Source organism: Salmo salar, unplaced genomic scaffold (assembly GCF_965601325.2).
Source record: "Salmo salar unplaced genomic scaffold, fSalSal1 ptg000117l, whole genome shotgun sequence".
Classification (NCBI taxonomy): Eukaryota; Metazoa; Chordata; class Actinopteri; order Salmoniformes; family Salmonidae; genus Salmo; species Salmo salar.
The window spans coordinates 2,234,053-2,245,824 of NW_027675317.1; the positions used below are offsets into that span (position 1 = coordinate 2,234,053).

At 42.2% G+C, this 11,772-nt stretch overlaps 1 protein-coding gene across 1 annotated transcript; it reads left to right on the forward strand.

Annotated features, from left to right (window-relative positions):
- The first annotated feature begins 105 nt into the window (after positions 1 to 105).
- On the forward strand, positions 106 to 9,390 carry LOC145866045 (NLR family CARD domain-containing protein 3-like). Its single transcript, XM_082970923.1, has 2 exons — positions 106 to 2,377; positions 2,804 to 9,390. Exons 1-2 carry the CDS (start codon positions 996 to 998, stop codon positions 3,027 to 3,029), a joined length of 1,608 nt encoding a protein of 535 aa, XP_082827049.1. The 5' UTR covers positions 106 to 995; the 3' UTR covers positions 3,030 to 9,390.
- Positions 9,391 to 11,772: the final 2,382 nt, after the last annotated feature.

An 11,772-nucleotide genomic window follows, 5' to 3' on the forward strand; every position in this document is an offset into this window, starting at 1 on the left:
ATCAAACAGACCTGGACTCTATATTCAGTGTATGTGGTCCTGTTATGAACATTTGTTTTTGTTGACCTCAAGTAAAGTTGATCTGTCAATTATTCAATAATGTGTTAATGAGAAAGCATTTCTTCTCTTGCTTAACTTATTTACTTGATTTATTTCAGTTGCTTGAAGAGAAAATTATGACATTTGTGAAGAACGAGCTGAAGATGTTCAAGAGGATTCTTAGTCCTGAACTCCCAGAAGGCTTTGAGAGTCAGAAGCAGGATGAGGAAGTGGTGGACGCTGAAGATGAGAAGCAGGAGAGCAGTGCCAGAGAGGGGGCTCTGAAGATCACACTGCACGTCCTGAGGAAAATGAACCAGAAGGAGCTCGCTGACACACTGGAGAAATGTAAGATCTGTCTGCCTCATGTTGAATGCTGTTTTATAACATTTAACATCTGTAATGCATTATGAAAACATCTACACATTTATACAGTCAGTTAAGAGAAGAAATCATTATAATGTAAAACTTTATAACAGTCCTACAATACTGTAGGCATTAAAACAGATGTAATATTAATATCCTCTGTGTTAATTCTTCATTCAGATGAGCTTGCTGTGATTTGCCAACGTGAACTCAAATCTAATCTAAAGAAGAAGTTTCAATGTGTATTTGAGGGGATCGCTAAACAAGGAAACCCAACACTTCTCAATCAGATCTACACAGAGCTCTACATCACAGAGGGAGGAACAGGAGAGGTCAATAATGAACATGAGCTGAGACAGATTGAGACAACAACCAGGAAACAAGCAAGACCAGAGACTGCAATCAAATGTAACGACATCTTCAAACCCTTAACTGGACAAGACAAACGTATCAGAACTGTGCTGACAAAGGGAGTCGCTGGCATTGGAAAAACAGTCTCTGTGCAGAAGTTCATTCTGGACTGGGCTGAAGGAAAAGCAAATCAGGATGTCCAATTTGTGTTTTCATTCCCTTTTCGGGAGCTGAATTTGATGAAAGGGGAAAAACACACTTTGATTGAACTTCTTAATCACTTCTCAATGGAAACCAAACAATCAGGAATCTCCATCTACAACAAGTACAAAGTTCTGTTCATCTTTGATGGTCTGGATGAGTGCCGACTGCCCCTAGACTTCCAGAATAACAAGATCTGTTGGGACGTCACAGAGTCAACCTCACTGGATGTTCTGCTGACAAATCTCATCGAGGGAAATCTGCTTCCCTCTGCTCTCCTCTGGATAACTACCCGACCTGCAGCAGCCAATAAGATCCCTTCAGGGTGTGTTGACCAGGTGACAGAGGTACGAGGGTTCAATGACCCACAGAAGGAGGAGTACTTCAGAAAGAGATTCAGTGATGAGGACCTGGCCAGCAGAATCATCTCACACATAAAGACATCAAGGAGTCTCCACATCATGTGCCACATTCCAGTCTTCTGTTGGATCTCTGCAACAGTCCTCGAACACATACTGAAACATAAGAGAGAAGAGATGCCCAAGACTCTGACTGAGATGTACACACACCTTGTGGTGTTTCATACCAAACAGAAGAATGAAAAGTATCTTGGGAAAGAAGAGACAGATCCACACTTGAATAACGAGAGCATTCTGTCACTGGGAAAACTGGCTTTTCAACAGCTTGTGAAGGGCAATCAGATTTTCTATGAAGAAGACCTGAAAGAGGCTGGCATTGATGTCAATGAAGCCTCAGTGTACTCAGGATTGTGTACACAGCTCTTTAAAGAGGAATGTGTTCTGTACCAAGACAAGGTGTATTGCTTCGTTCATCTGAGCATTCAGGAGTTTCTGGCTGCTGTGTATGTGTTCCTCTCATTCATCAACAACAATGAGAATCTCGTGGACAAACAGCAAACAAAGTCCAGTATATTTTCTCTGCTGTACAGAGACAAGTCTGAAGTTACTGTCTACAAGAGTGCTGTGGATAAAGCCTTACACAGTGACACAGGAAACCTGGACCTGTTCCTCCGCTTCCTTCTGGGCCTCTCACTGGAGTCCAATCAGAAGCACTTACGAGGTCTACTGACAAAGACAAGAAGCAGCTCACAGAGCCATGAAGAGACAGTCAAGTACATCAAGGAGAAGATCAGGGAGAATCCCTCTCCAGAGAGGAGCATCAATCTGTTCCACTGTCTGAATGAACTGAATGACCATTCTCTAGTGGAGGAGATCCAAAGCTACCTGAGCTCAGGAAGTCTCTCAAAACCCAACCTGTCACCTGCACAGTGGTCAGCTCTGGTCTTTGTGTTGCTGACTTCAGAAAAGGAGCTCGATGTGTTTGACCTGAAGAAATACTCCAGATCAGAGGAAGGTCTTCTGAGGCTGCTGCCAGTGGTCAAAGCCTCCAGAGCTGTTCTGTGAGTACATAAAATGACATATAAAAACTAATCATCAGGAAGAAATATTCAGGTTAAAGAAAAATATGCATTATAATATGTGTTTAATATTATATTGAAAACATTGAATAAATGCATTGATTTTCACATTAGTATAACAATATGACCATACAACTCTAGGAGACAGAAGAAGAATCTATATGTTGTTTGGGAGAATTAACCAAATGCATCTGCCATTGTCCTTCTACACTAAATTAACAATGTGTTTGAAGTCATGATCTCTTTGTCAGGCTGTGGAGTCACAGAGGAAGGCTGTGCTTCTCTGGTCTCAGCTCTGTGGTCAAACCCAACACATTATTTGTAAATGGGTAACAGCGTAAACAGAGAAAGCTAAGCGTATCATTTTAATACAACCTGTCTGTCATTGTATTTCTTCTGTGTTTGCAGACTCACTGGCTGTAAACTCACAGACACATCCTGTAAAGTGTTGGTCTCAGTTCTCAGTTCAAACCCCTCACACCTGAGAGAGCTGGATCTGAGTAACAATGACCTGAAGGATTCAGGCGTGAAGCTGCTCTCTGCTGTACTGGGGAATCCCCACTGTAAACTGTTGACTCTGAGGTCAGTATTATCAGATATGAAAGTACTTTATGCATGTAGTTCTCCCATTTGAAAAAGTCGTAATTATTCGGACATATTACTTATAGTGTATTAAAATAGTCATAAGTTTAGCATGTTGTCCCATATTCCATGCCTGCTGTCACGTTTCTCTAAGACAGAACCCAGAAGCAGACCAGGACAAGGTGAGTAAAATGAAGGTGAGTATTTATTGGTAGTCTTGATGTGGCAGCGGAGGTGAGTTGATGAGAGTAGATGGGTGGATTCAATGACGTCACTGTATCCACCGACGGCCAGGCAAGGGAGTTGAATGTTCCGGGAGAATGACTGTAGACAGAGTAAACGGGGGGTGAGTAACCAGTAACAAGAACAAAACAACAAGACTAGCTCAGGAAACATGAGGCTGTTCGTTGCTAACGATCCAGCAGGGAATGGATGTCAGCTCAGGGCTTATGAAGAGGTGATGATCAGGACCAGGTGTGCAGAAGGTTGATGAGATGCAGGTGTAGGGTAATCACTAGATCTCCCGCCTAACTTCGTCGCCTGGCAACCAGACAGGGTAATAATATCACTAGATCTCCCGCCTAGCTTCGTCGCCTAGCAACCAGATAGGTTTCTGAACGCACCCTTAGACTCCAAACAGAAAACAGTCAGCTCAGGCAGAAACAGACTCAGGAAGCGGGATTCCTGACACCTGCAGTGATTACATCAAGCTTGTGATTCTACTAACAAAGATCAAACCCCCTCTGTTATTGGTAATGGTGAGAGGTTAGCATGTTTTGTTGTAGCCTCTGTTATTGGTAATGGTGAGAGGTTAGCATGTTCTGTTGTGGCCTCTGTAACTTTCTCACTCATTCTGATTCATGATTTATTCATGATTTTTCTTAATCATGGCATCATCAGAATTTAATTTTTAATCGTCAATAACATACAGTTGAAGTCGGAAGTGTACATACACTTAGGTTGGAGTCATTAAAACGTGTTTTTGAACCTCTCCACAAATTTCTTGTTAACAAACTATAGTTTTGGCAAGTCGGTTCGGACATCTACTTTGTGCATGACACAAGTAATTTTTGAAACAATTGATTACAGACAGATTATTTCACTTATAATTCACTGTATCACAATTCCAGTGGGTCAGAAGTTTACATACACTAAGTTGACTGTGCCTTTAAACAGCTTGGAAAATTCCAGAAAATTATGTCATGGCTTTAGAAGCATCTGATAGACTAATTGACATAATTTGGATGTATTTCAAGGCCTACCTTCAAACTCAGTGCCTCTTTGCTTGACATCATGGGAAAATGAAAAGGAATCAGGCAAAATCTCAGAAAAAAAAATTGTAGACCTCCACAAGTCTGCTTCATCCTTGGGAGCAATTTCCAAACGCCTGAAGGTAATACGTTCAATCAATAGTATGCAAGTCTAAACACCATGGGACCACACAGCCATCATACCATCCCAACTGTGAAGCACGGCGGTGGCAGCATCATGTTGTGGGGGTGCTTTGCTGCAGGAGGGACTGGCGCACTTCACAAAATAGATGGCATCATGAGGCAGGAAAATTGTGGATATATTGAAGCAACATCTCGAGACATCAGTCAGGAAGTTAAAGCTTGGTCACAAATGGGTCTTCCAAATGGACAATGACCCCAAGCATACTTCCAAAGTTGTGGCAAAATGGATTAAGGACAACAAAGTCAAGGTATTGGAGTGGCCATCACAAAACCTTGACCTCAATCCTATAGAAAATTTGTGGGCAGAACTGAAAAGGCGTGTGCGAGCAAGAGGCCTACAAACCTGACTCAGTTACACCAGCTCTGTCAGGAGGAATGGGCCAAAATTCACCCAACTTATTGTGGGAAGCTTGTGGAAGGCTACCCAAAACGTTTAACCCAAGTTAAACCATTTAAAGGCAATGCTACCAAATACTAATTGAGTGTATGTAAACTTCTGACCCACTGGGAATGTGATGAAAGAAATAAAAGCTGAAATTAATCATTCTCTCTACTATTATTCTGACATTTCACATTCTTAAAATAAAGTGGTGATCCTAACTGACCTAAGACAGGGGACTTTTACTAGGATTAAATGTCAGGAATTGTAAAAATTGAGTTTAAATGCATTTGGCTAAGGTGTATGTAAACTTCTGACTTCAACTGTATGTATTAAAATATCCTCAAATAAAAGGTGACATTATATACTGTCACCTCATATGAAACATTTGATGTGAAATCCAAAATGTTGGAGTTTAGAGCCACATTTAAAATGTTATCTTCACTGTCAAAATAGATATGTGTGGACTGTATACTCAATACAATCTAAATCTGATACCTCACTGTCTGTCTTTTGACTGATACTGCTTTTAAACTGGTCTGGTCAGTCTACTCAAATATTTGTACTATACATGTTTCTATCTGCAGGCAAAACTTTGATAATTTGTAATTTTTAATGATGATACATTAATTTACGAATAGATATGAAAGGTTTCAGGACACTGATATCTGAATATGTTGAAAAATGATACTGCCACTATTTTCACCACCAAAGCATAGCAGTGTGATTTTAATATGATTTGACTGTTTGCAGGCTGTCAGGCTGTCTAGTCACAGAGGAAGGCTGTGATTCTCTGGTCTCAGCTCTGAGGTCAAACCCCTCACACCTGAGAGAGCTGGACCTGAGTAACAATGACCTGAAGGATTCAGGAGTGGAGCTGCTCTCTGCTGTACTGGGGAATCCCCACAGTAAACTGGAGACTCTGAGGTCAGTATTCCTGTAGTTGGTCAACAAGTGATAACTGTTCACCAGATCCACATGTGTTTACCAGACACACATAGTCCACACCATATGTGTTTGGACAGTGAAGCTTAAAGTTTTAAATGTGGTGCTATGCTCCAGCATTTTGGATTTGAGATAGAATGTTGGATATTAGGTGACAGTACAGAACGTCACCTTTTGTTTAAAGGTGTTCATACATATACAGTCGTGGCCACAAGTTTTGAGAATGACACAAATATTAATTTTCACAAAGTCTGCTGCTTCAGTGTCTTTAGATATTTTTGTCAGATGTTACTATGGAATACTGAAGTATAATTACAAGCATTTCATAAGTGTCAAAGGCTTTTATTGACAATCATATGAAGTTGAAGCAATGAGTCAATATTTGCAGTGCTGACCATTCTTTTCCAAGACCTCTGCAATCTGCCCTGGCATGCTGTCAATTAACCTCTGGGCCACATCCTGACTGATGGCAGCCCATTCTTGCATAATCAATGCTTGGAGTTTGTCGGAATTTGTGGGGTTTTGTTTGTCCACCTGCCTCTTGAGGATTGACCACAAGTTCTCAATGGGATTAAGGTCTGGGGAGTTTCCTGGCCATGGACCCAAAATATCAATGTTTTGTTCCCAGAGCCACTTAGTTATCACTTTTGCCTTATGGCAAAGTGCTCCATCATGCTGGAAAAGGCATTGTTCGTCACCAAACTGTTCCTGACTGGTTGGGAGAAGTTGCTCTCGGAGGATGTGTTGGTACCATTCTTTATTCATGCTGTGTTCTTTGGCAAAATTGTGAGTGAGCCCACTCCCTTGGCTGAGAAGCAACCCCACACATGAATGGTCTCAGGATGCTTTACTGTTGGCATGACACAGGACTGATGGTAGCTCTCACCTTGCCTTCTCCAGACAAGCTTTTTTCCGGATGCCTCAAACAATCAGAAAGGGGATTCATCAGAAAAAATGACTTACCCCAGTCCTCAGCAATCCAATCCCTGTACCTTTTGCAGAATATCAGTCTGTCCCTGATGTTTTTCCTGGAGAGAAGTTGCTTCTTTGCTGCCCTTCTTGACACCAGGCCATCCTCCGAAAGTCTTCGCCTCACTGTGCGTGCAGATGCACTCACACCTGCCTGCTGCCATTCTTGAGCAAGCTCTGTACTGGTGGTGCCCCGATCCCGCAGCTGAATCAACTTTAGGAGACGGTCCTGGCGTTTGCTGGACTTTCTTGGGCGCCCTGAAGCCTTCTTCACAACAATTGAACCGCTCTCCTTGAAGTTCTTGATGATCCGATAAATGGTTGATTTAGGTGCCATCTTACTGGCAGCAATATCCTTGCCTGTGAAGCCCTTTTTGTGCAAAGCAATGATGATGACACGTGTTTCCTTGCAGGTAACCATGTTTGACAGAGGAAGAACAATGATTCCAAGCACCACCCTCCTTTTGAAGCTTCCAGTCATTTATGCAAACACAATCAGCATGACAGAGTGATCTCCAGCCTTGTCCTCGTCAACACTCACACCTGTGTTACCGAGAGAATCACTGACATGATGTCAGCTGGTCCTTTTGTGGCAGGGCTGAAATGCAGTGGAAATGTTTTTTGGGGATTCAGTTCATTTGCATGGCAAAGAGGGACTTGGCAATTATTTGCAATTTATCTGATCACTCTTCATAACATTCTGGAGTATATGCAAATTGCCATCATACAAACTGAGGCAGCAGACTTTGTGAAAATTAATATTTGTGTCATTCTCAAAACTTTTGGCCAAGACTGTATTTTTTACCGTTTAGATATGAAAGCACTTTATGCATCTAAACTCAACAAAAAAAGAAACATCCCTTTTTCAGGACCCTGTCTTTCAAAGATAATTCGTAAAAATCCAAATAACTTCACAGATCTTTATTGAAAAGGGTTTAAGCACTGTTTCCCCATGCTTGTTCAATGAACCATAAACAATTAATGAACATGCACCTGTGGAACGGTCGTTAAGACACTAACAGCTTACAGATGGTAGGCAATGAAGGTCACAGTTATGAAATCTTAGGACACGAAAGAGGCCTTTCTACTGACTCTGAAAAACACCAAAAGAAAGATGCCCAGGGTCCCTGCTCATCTGCGTGAACGTGCCTTAGGCATGCTGCAAGGAGGCACAAGGACTGCAGATGTGGCCAGGGCAATAAATTGCAATGTTCGTACTATGAGACGCCTTAGACAGCGCTACAGGGAGACAGGTCGGACAGCTGATCGTCCTCACAGTGGCAGGGTCACGTGTAACAACACCTGTGCAGGATCGGTACATCCGAACATCACACCTGCGGGACAGGTACAGGATGGCAACAACTGCCCGAGTTACACCAGGAATGCACAATCCCTCCATCAGTGCTCAGACTGTCCTCAATAGGCTGAGAGAGGCTGGGCTGAGGGCTTGTAGGCCTGTTGTAAGGCAGGTCCTCACCAGACATCACCGGCAACAACGTCACCTATGGGCACAAACCCACCATCGCTGGACCAGACAGGACTGGCAAAAAGTGCTCTTCATTGACGAGTCGAGGTTTTGGCTCACCAGGGGTGATGGTCGGATTCGCGTTTATCGTCGAAGGAATGAGCGTTACACCGAGGCCTGTACTCTGGAGCGGGATCGATTTGGAGGTGGAGGGTCCGTCATGGTCTGGGGCAGTGTGTTACAGCATCACCGGACTGAGCTTGTTGTCATTGCAGGCAATCTCAACGATGTGCGTTACAGGGAAGACATCCTCCTCCCTCATGTGGTACCCTTCCTGCAGGCTCATCCTGACATGACCCTCCAGCATGACAATGCCACCAGCCATACTACTTGTTCTGTGCGTGATTTCCTGCAAGACAGGAATGTCAGTGTTCTGCCATGGCCAGCGAAGAGCCCGGATCTCAATCCCATTGAGCACATCTGGGACCTGTTGGATCGGAGGGTGAGGGCTAAGGCCATTCCCCCCAGAAATGTCCAGGAACTTGCAGGTGTCTTGGTGGAAGAGTGGGGTAACATCTCACATCAAGAACTGGCAAATCTGATGCAGTCCATGAGGAGGAGATGATCTGCAGTTCTTGATGCAGCTGGTGGCCACAGCAGATACTGAGTGTTACTTTTGATTTTGACCCCCCTTTGTTCAGGGAAACATTATTCCATTTCTGTGAGTCACATGTCTGTGGAACTTGTTCAGTTTATGTCATAGTTGTTGAATGTTGTTATGTTCATACAAATATTTACACATGTTAAGTTTGATGAAAATAAACGCAAATGACAGTGAGAGGACGTTTCTTTTTTTGCTGAGTTTAGTTCTCCTATTTGAAGAAGTCTTAATTATTTGGACAAATTAATTTAGTCAAAAGTTTAGTGTTGGGTCCAATATTCTGAATGGTGAATAATGTCCTGTCATTTTGGAGTCACTTCACTTGTATTGTCAGTAAGAAGAGAAGATGTTTCTGAACACTTCTACATTCATGTGGATGCTACCATGATTATGAATAATCAGGAATTAGTCGTGAATAATGAGGAATGAGAAATTTACAGAGGTACAAAGATCATACCCCCTCTGTCATTGGTAATGGTGAGATGTTAGCATGTTTTGTTGTAGCCTCTGTTATTGGTAATGGTGAGAGGTTAGCATGTTTTGTTGTAGCCTCTGTTATTGGTAATGGTGAGAGGTTAGCATGTTTTGTTGTAGCCTCTGTTATTGGTAATGGTGAGAGGTTAGCATGTTCTGTTGTATCCTCTGTTATTGGTAATGGTGAGAAGTTAGCATGTTTTGTTGTAGCCTCTGTTATTGGTAATGGTGAGAGGTTAGCATGTTTTGTTGTAGCCTCTGTATTGGTAATGGTGAGAGGTTAGCATGTTTTGTTGTAGCCTCTGTTATTGGTAATGGTGAGAGGTTAGCATGTTTTGTTGTAGCCTCTGTTATTGGTAATGGTGAGAGGTTAGCATGTTTTGTTGTAACCTCTGTTATTGGTAATGGTGAGAGGTTAGCATGTTTTGTTGTATCCTCTGTTATTGGTAATGGTGAGAGGTTAGCATGTTTTGTTGTAGCCTCTGTTATTGGTAATGGTGAGAGGTTAGCATGTGTTGTTGTAGCCTCTGTTATTGGTAATGGTGAGAGGTTAGCATGTTTTGTTGTATCCTCTGTTATTGGTAATGGTGAGAGGTTAGCATGTTTTGTTGTAGCCTCTTATTGGTAATGGTGAGAGGTTAGCATGTTTTGTTGTAGCCTCTGTTATTGGTAATGGTGAGAGGTTAGCATGTTTTGTTGTAGCCTCTGTTATTGGTAATGGTGAGAGGTTAACATGTATTGTTGTAGTCTCTCTTATTGGTAATGGTGAGAGGTTAGCATGTTTTGTTGTAGCCTCTGTTATTGGTAATGGTGAGAGGTTAGCATGTTTTGTTGTAGCCTCTGTTATTGGTAATGGTGAGAGGTCAGCATGTGTTGTTGTAGCCTCTGTTATTGGTAATGGTGAGAGGTTAGCATGTTTTGTTGTAGCCTCTGTTATTGGTAATGGTGAGAGGTTAGCATGTTTTGTTGTAGCCTCTGTTATTGGTAATGGTGAGAGGTTAGCATGTTTTGTTGTAGTCTCTGTAACTTTCTCACTATTATTCATGATTCATTCATGATTTTTCTTAATCATGGCATCATCAGGATGCTTTTAGTAGTGTTTAGAAACATGTTATCTACTCACTTATAAATAAAATGACTCCAGTCACCATCTGTAATGAACACGATGGGAGACAGAGAGCTGGTTTCAAGTGCAGGGCTCAGCAGGTGTTTATTGTAAAGGACCACAGGTCCAGGGGCAGGCAGAAGATCAAAAAGGGTCCAAAAATGCAACAGGCAGGGAAAAGGCCGTGGTCCGGGAGATCAGGCAATAGGTTGATAACAGGAAATCCAATAGGCTAAGGTACAGGCAGGGAATAGGTTGATAACAGGAAATCCAATGGGCTAAGGTACAGGCAGGGAATAGGTTGATAACAGGAAATCCAATGGGCTAAGGTACAGGCAGGGAATAGGTTGATAACAGGAAATCCAATGGGCTAAGGTACAGGCAGGGAATAGGTTGATAACAGGAAATCCAATGGGCTAAGGTACAGGCAGGGAATAGGTTGATAACAGGAAATCCAATGGGCTAAGGTACAGGCAGGGAATAGGTTGATAACAGGAAATCCAATGGGCTAAGGTACAGGCAGGGAATAGGTTGATAACAGGAAATCCAATGGGCTAAGGTACAGGCAGGGAATAGGTTGATAACAGGAAATCCAATGGGCTAAGGTACAGGCAGGGAATAGGTTGATAACAGGAAATCCAATGGGCTAAGGTACAGGCAGGGAATAGGCAAAAGGCATCATTAGTGAGGCAGGCAAAAACTATCATACACGGGAGGAGTAAATTAAAGGAAAGTCAGCGCTCCGAATAGCCGTGTGTCGCAAATCAAACATTACATCACAATGATGGGGGTGCAAAGAACTGAACTAAATAGAGTTTGATAATGACATACAGGTGTGTGAACAGGTGATCAGAATTCAGGTGACTGGGATCTGGAGAGTGAGCTGCGTTCAGGGGGATCTACGTGTTTGAGAGTGTGAGCTGGAAGCAGACGTTACACCATCCACCATTTTAATATTGGGCAAAACACAACCCAAAACACAACCAAAACAAACTGAAAAATCAATCAACGAGTTTGAGTCACAAGCTTGATGTAGTCGCTGCGTTCAAGGAATATCGGATCAAATACTGAACTTGTGACTACTTTAAGCCACTATGAGTGAATTGGTCAGAAAACATATGACTTCTTTAAATAGGGGGACTAGATACATAAAGTGCTTTCATTTTTCTAAATAGTGAAACAGATATGTATGAAAATATCCTCAAATAAAAGGTGACATTATATACTGTCACCTCATATGAAACATTTGATCTGAAATCCAAAATGTTAGAGTTTAGAACCACATTTAAATTGTTATCTTCACTGTCAAAATAGATATGGTGTGGACTGTATACTCAATACAA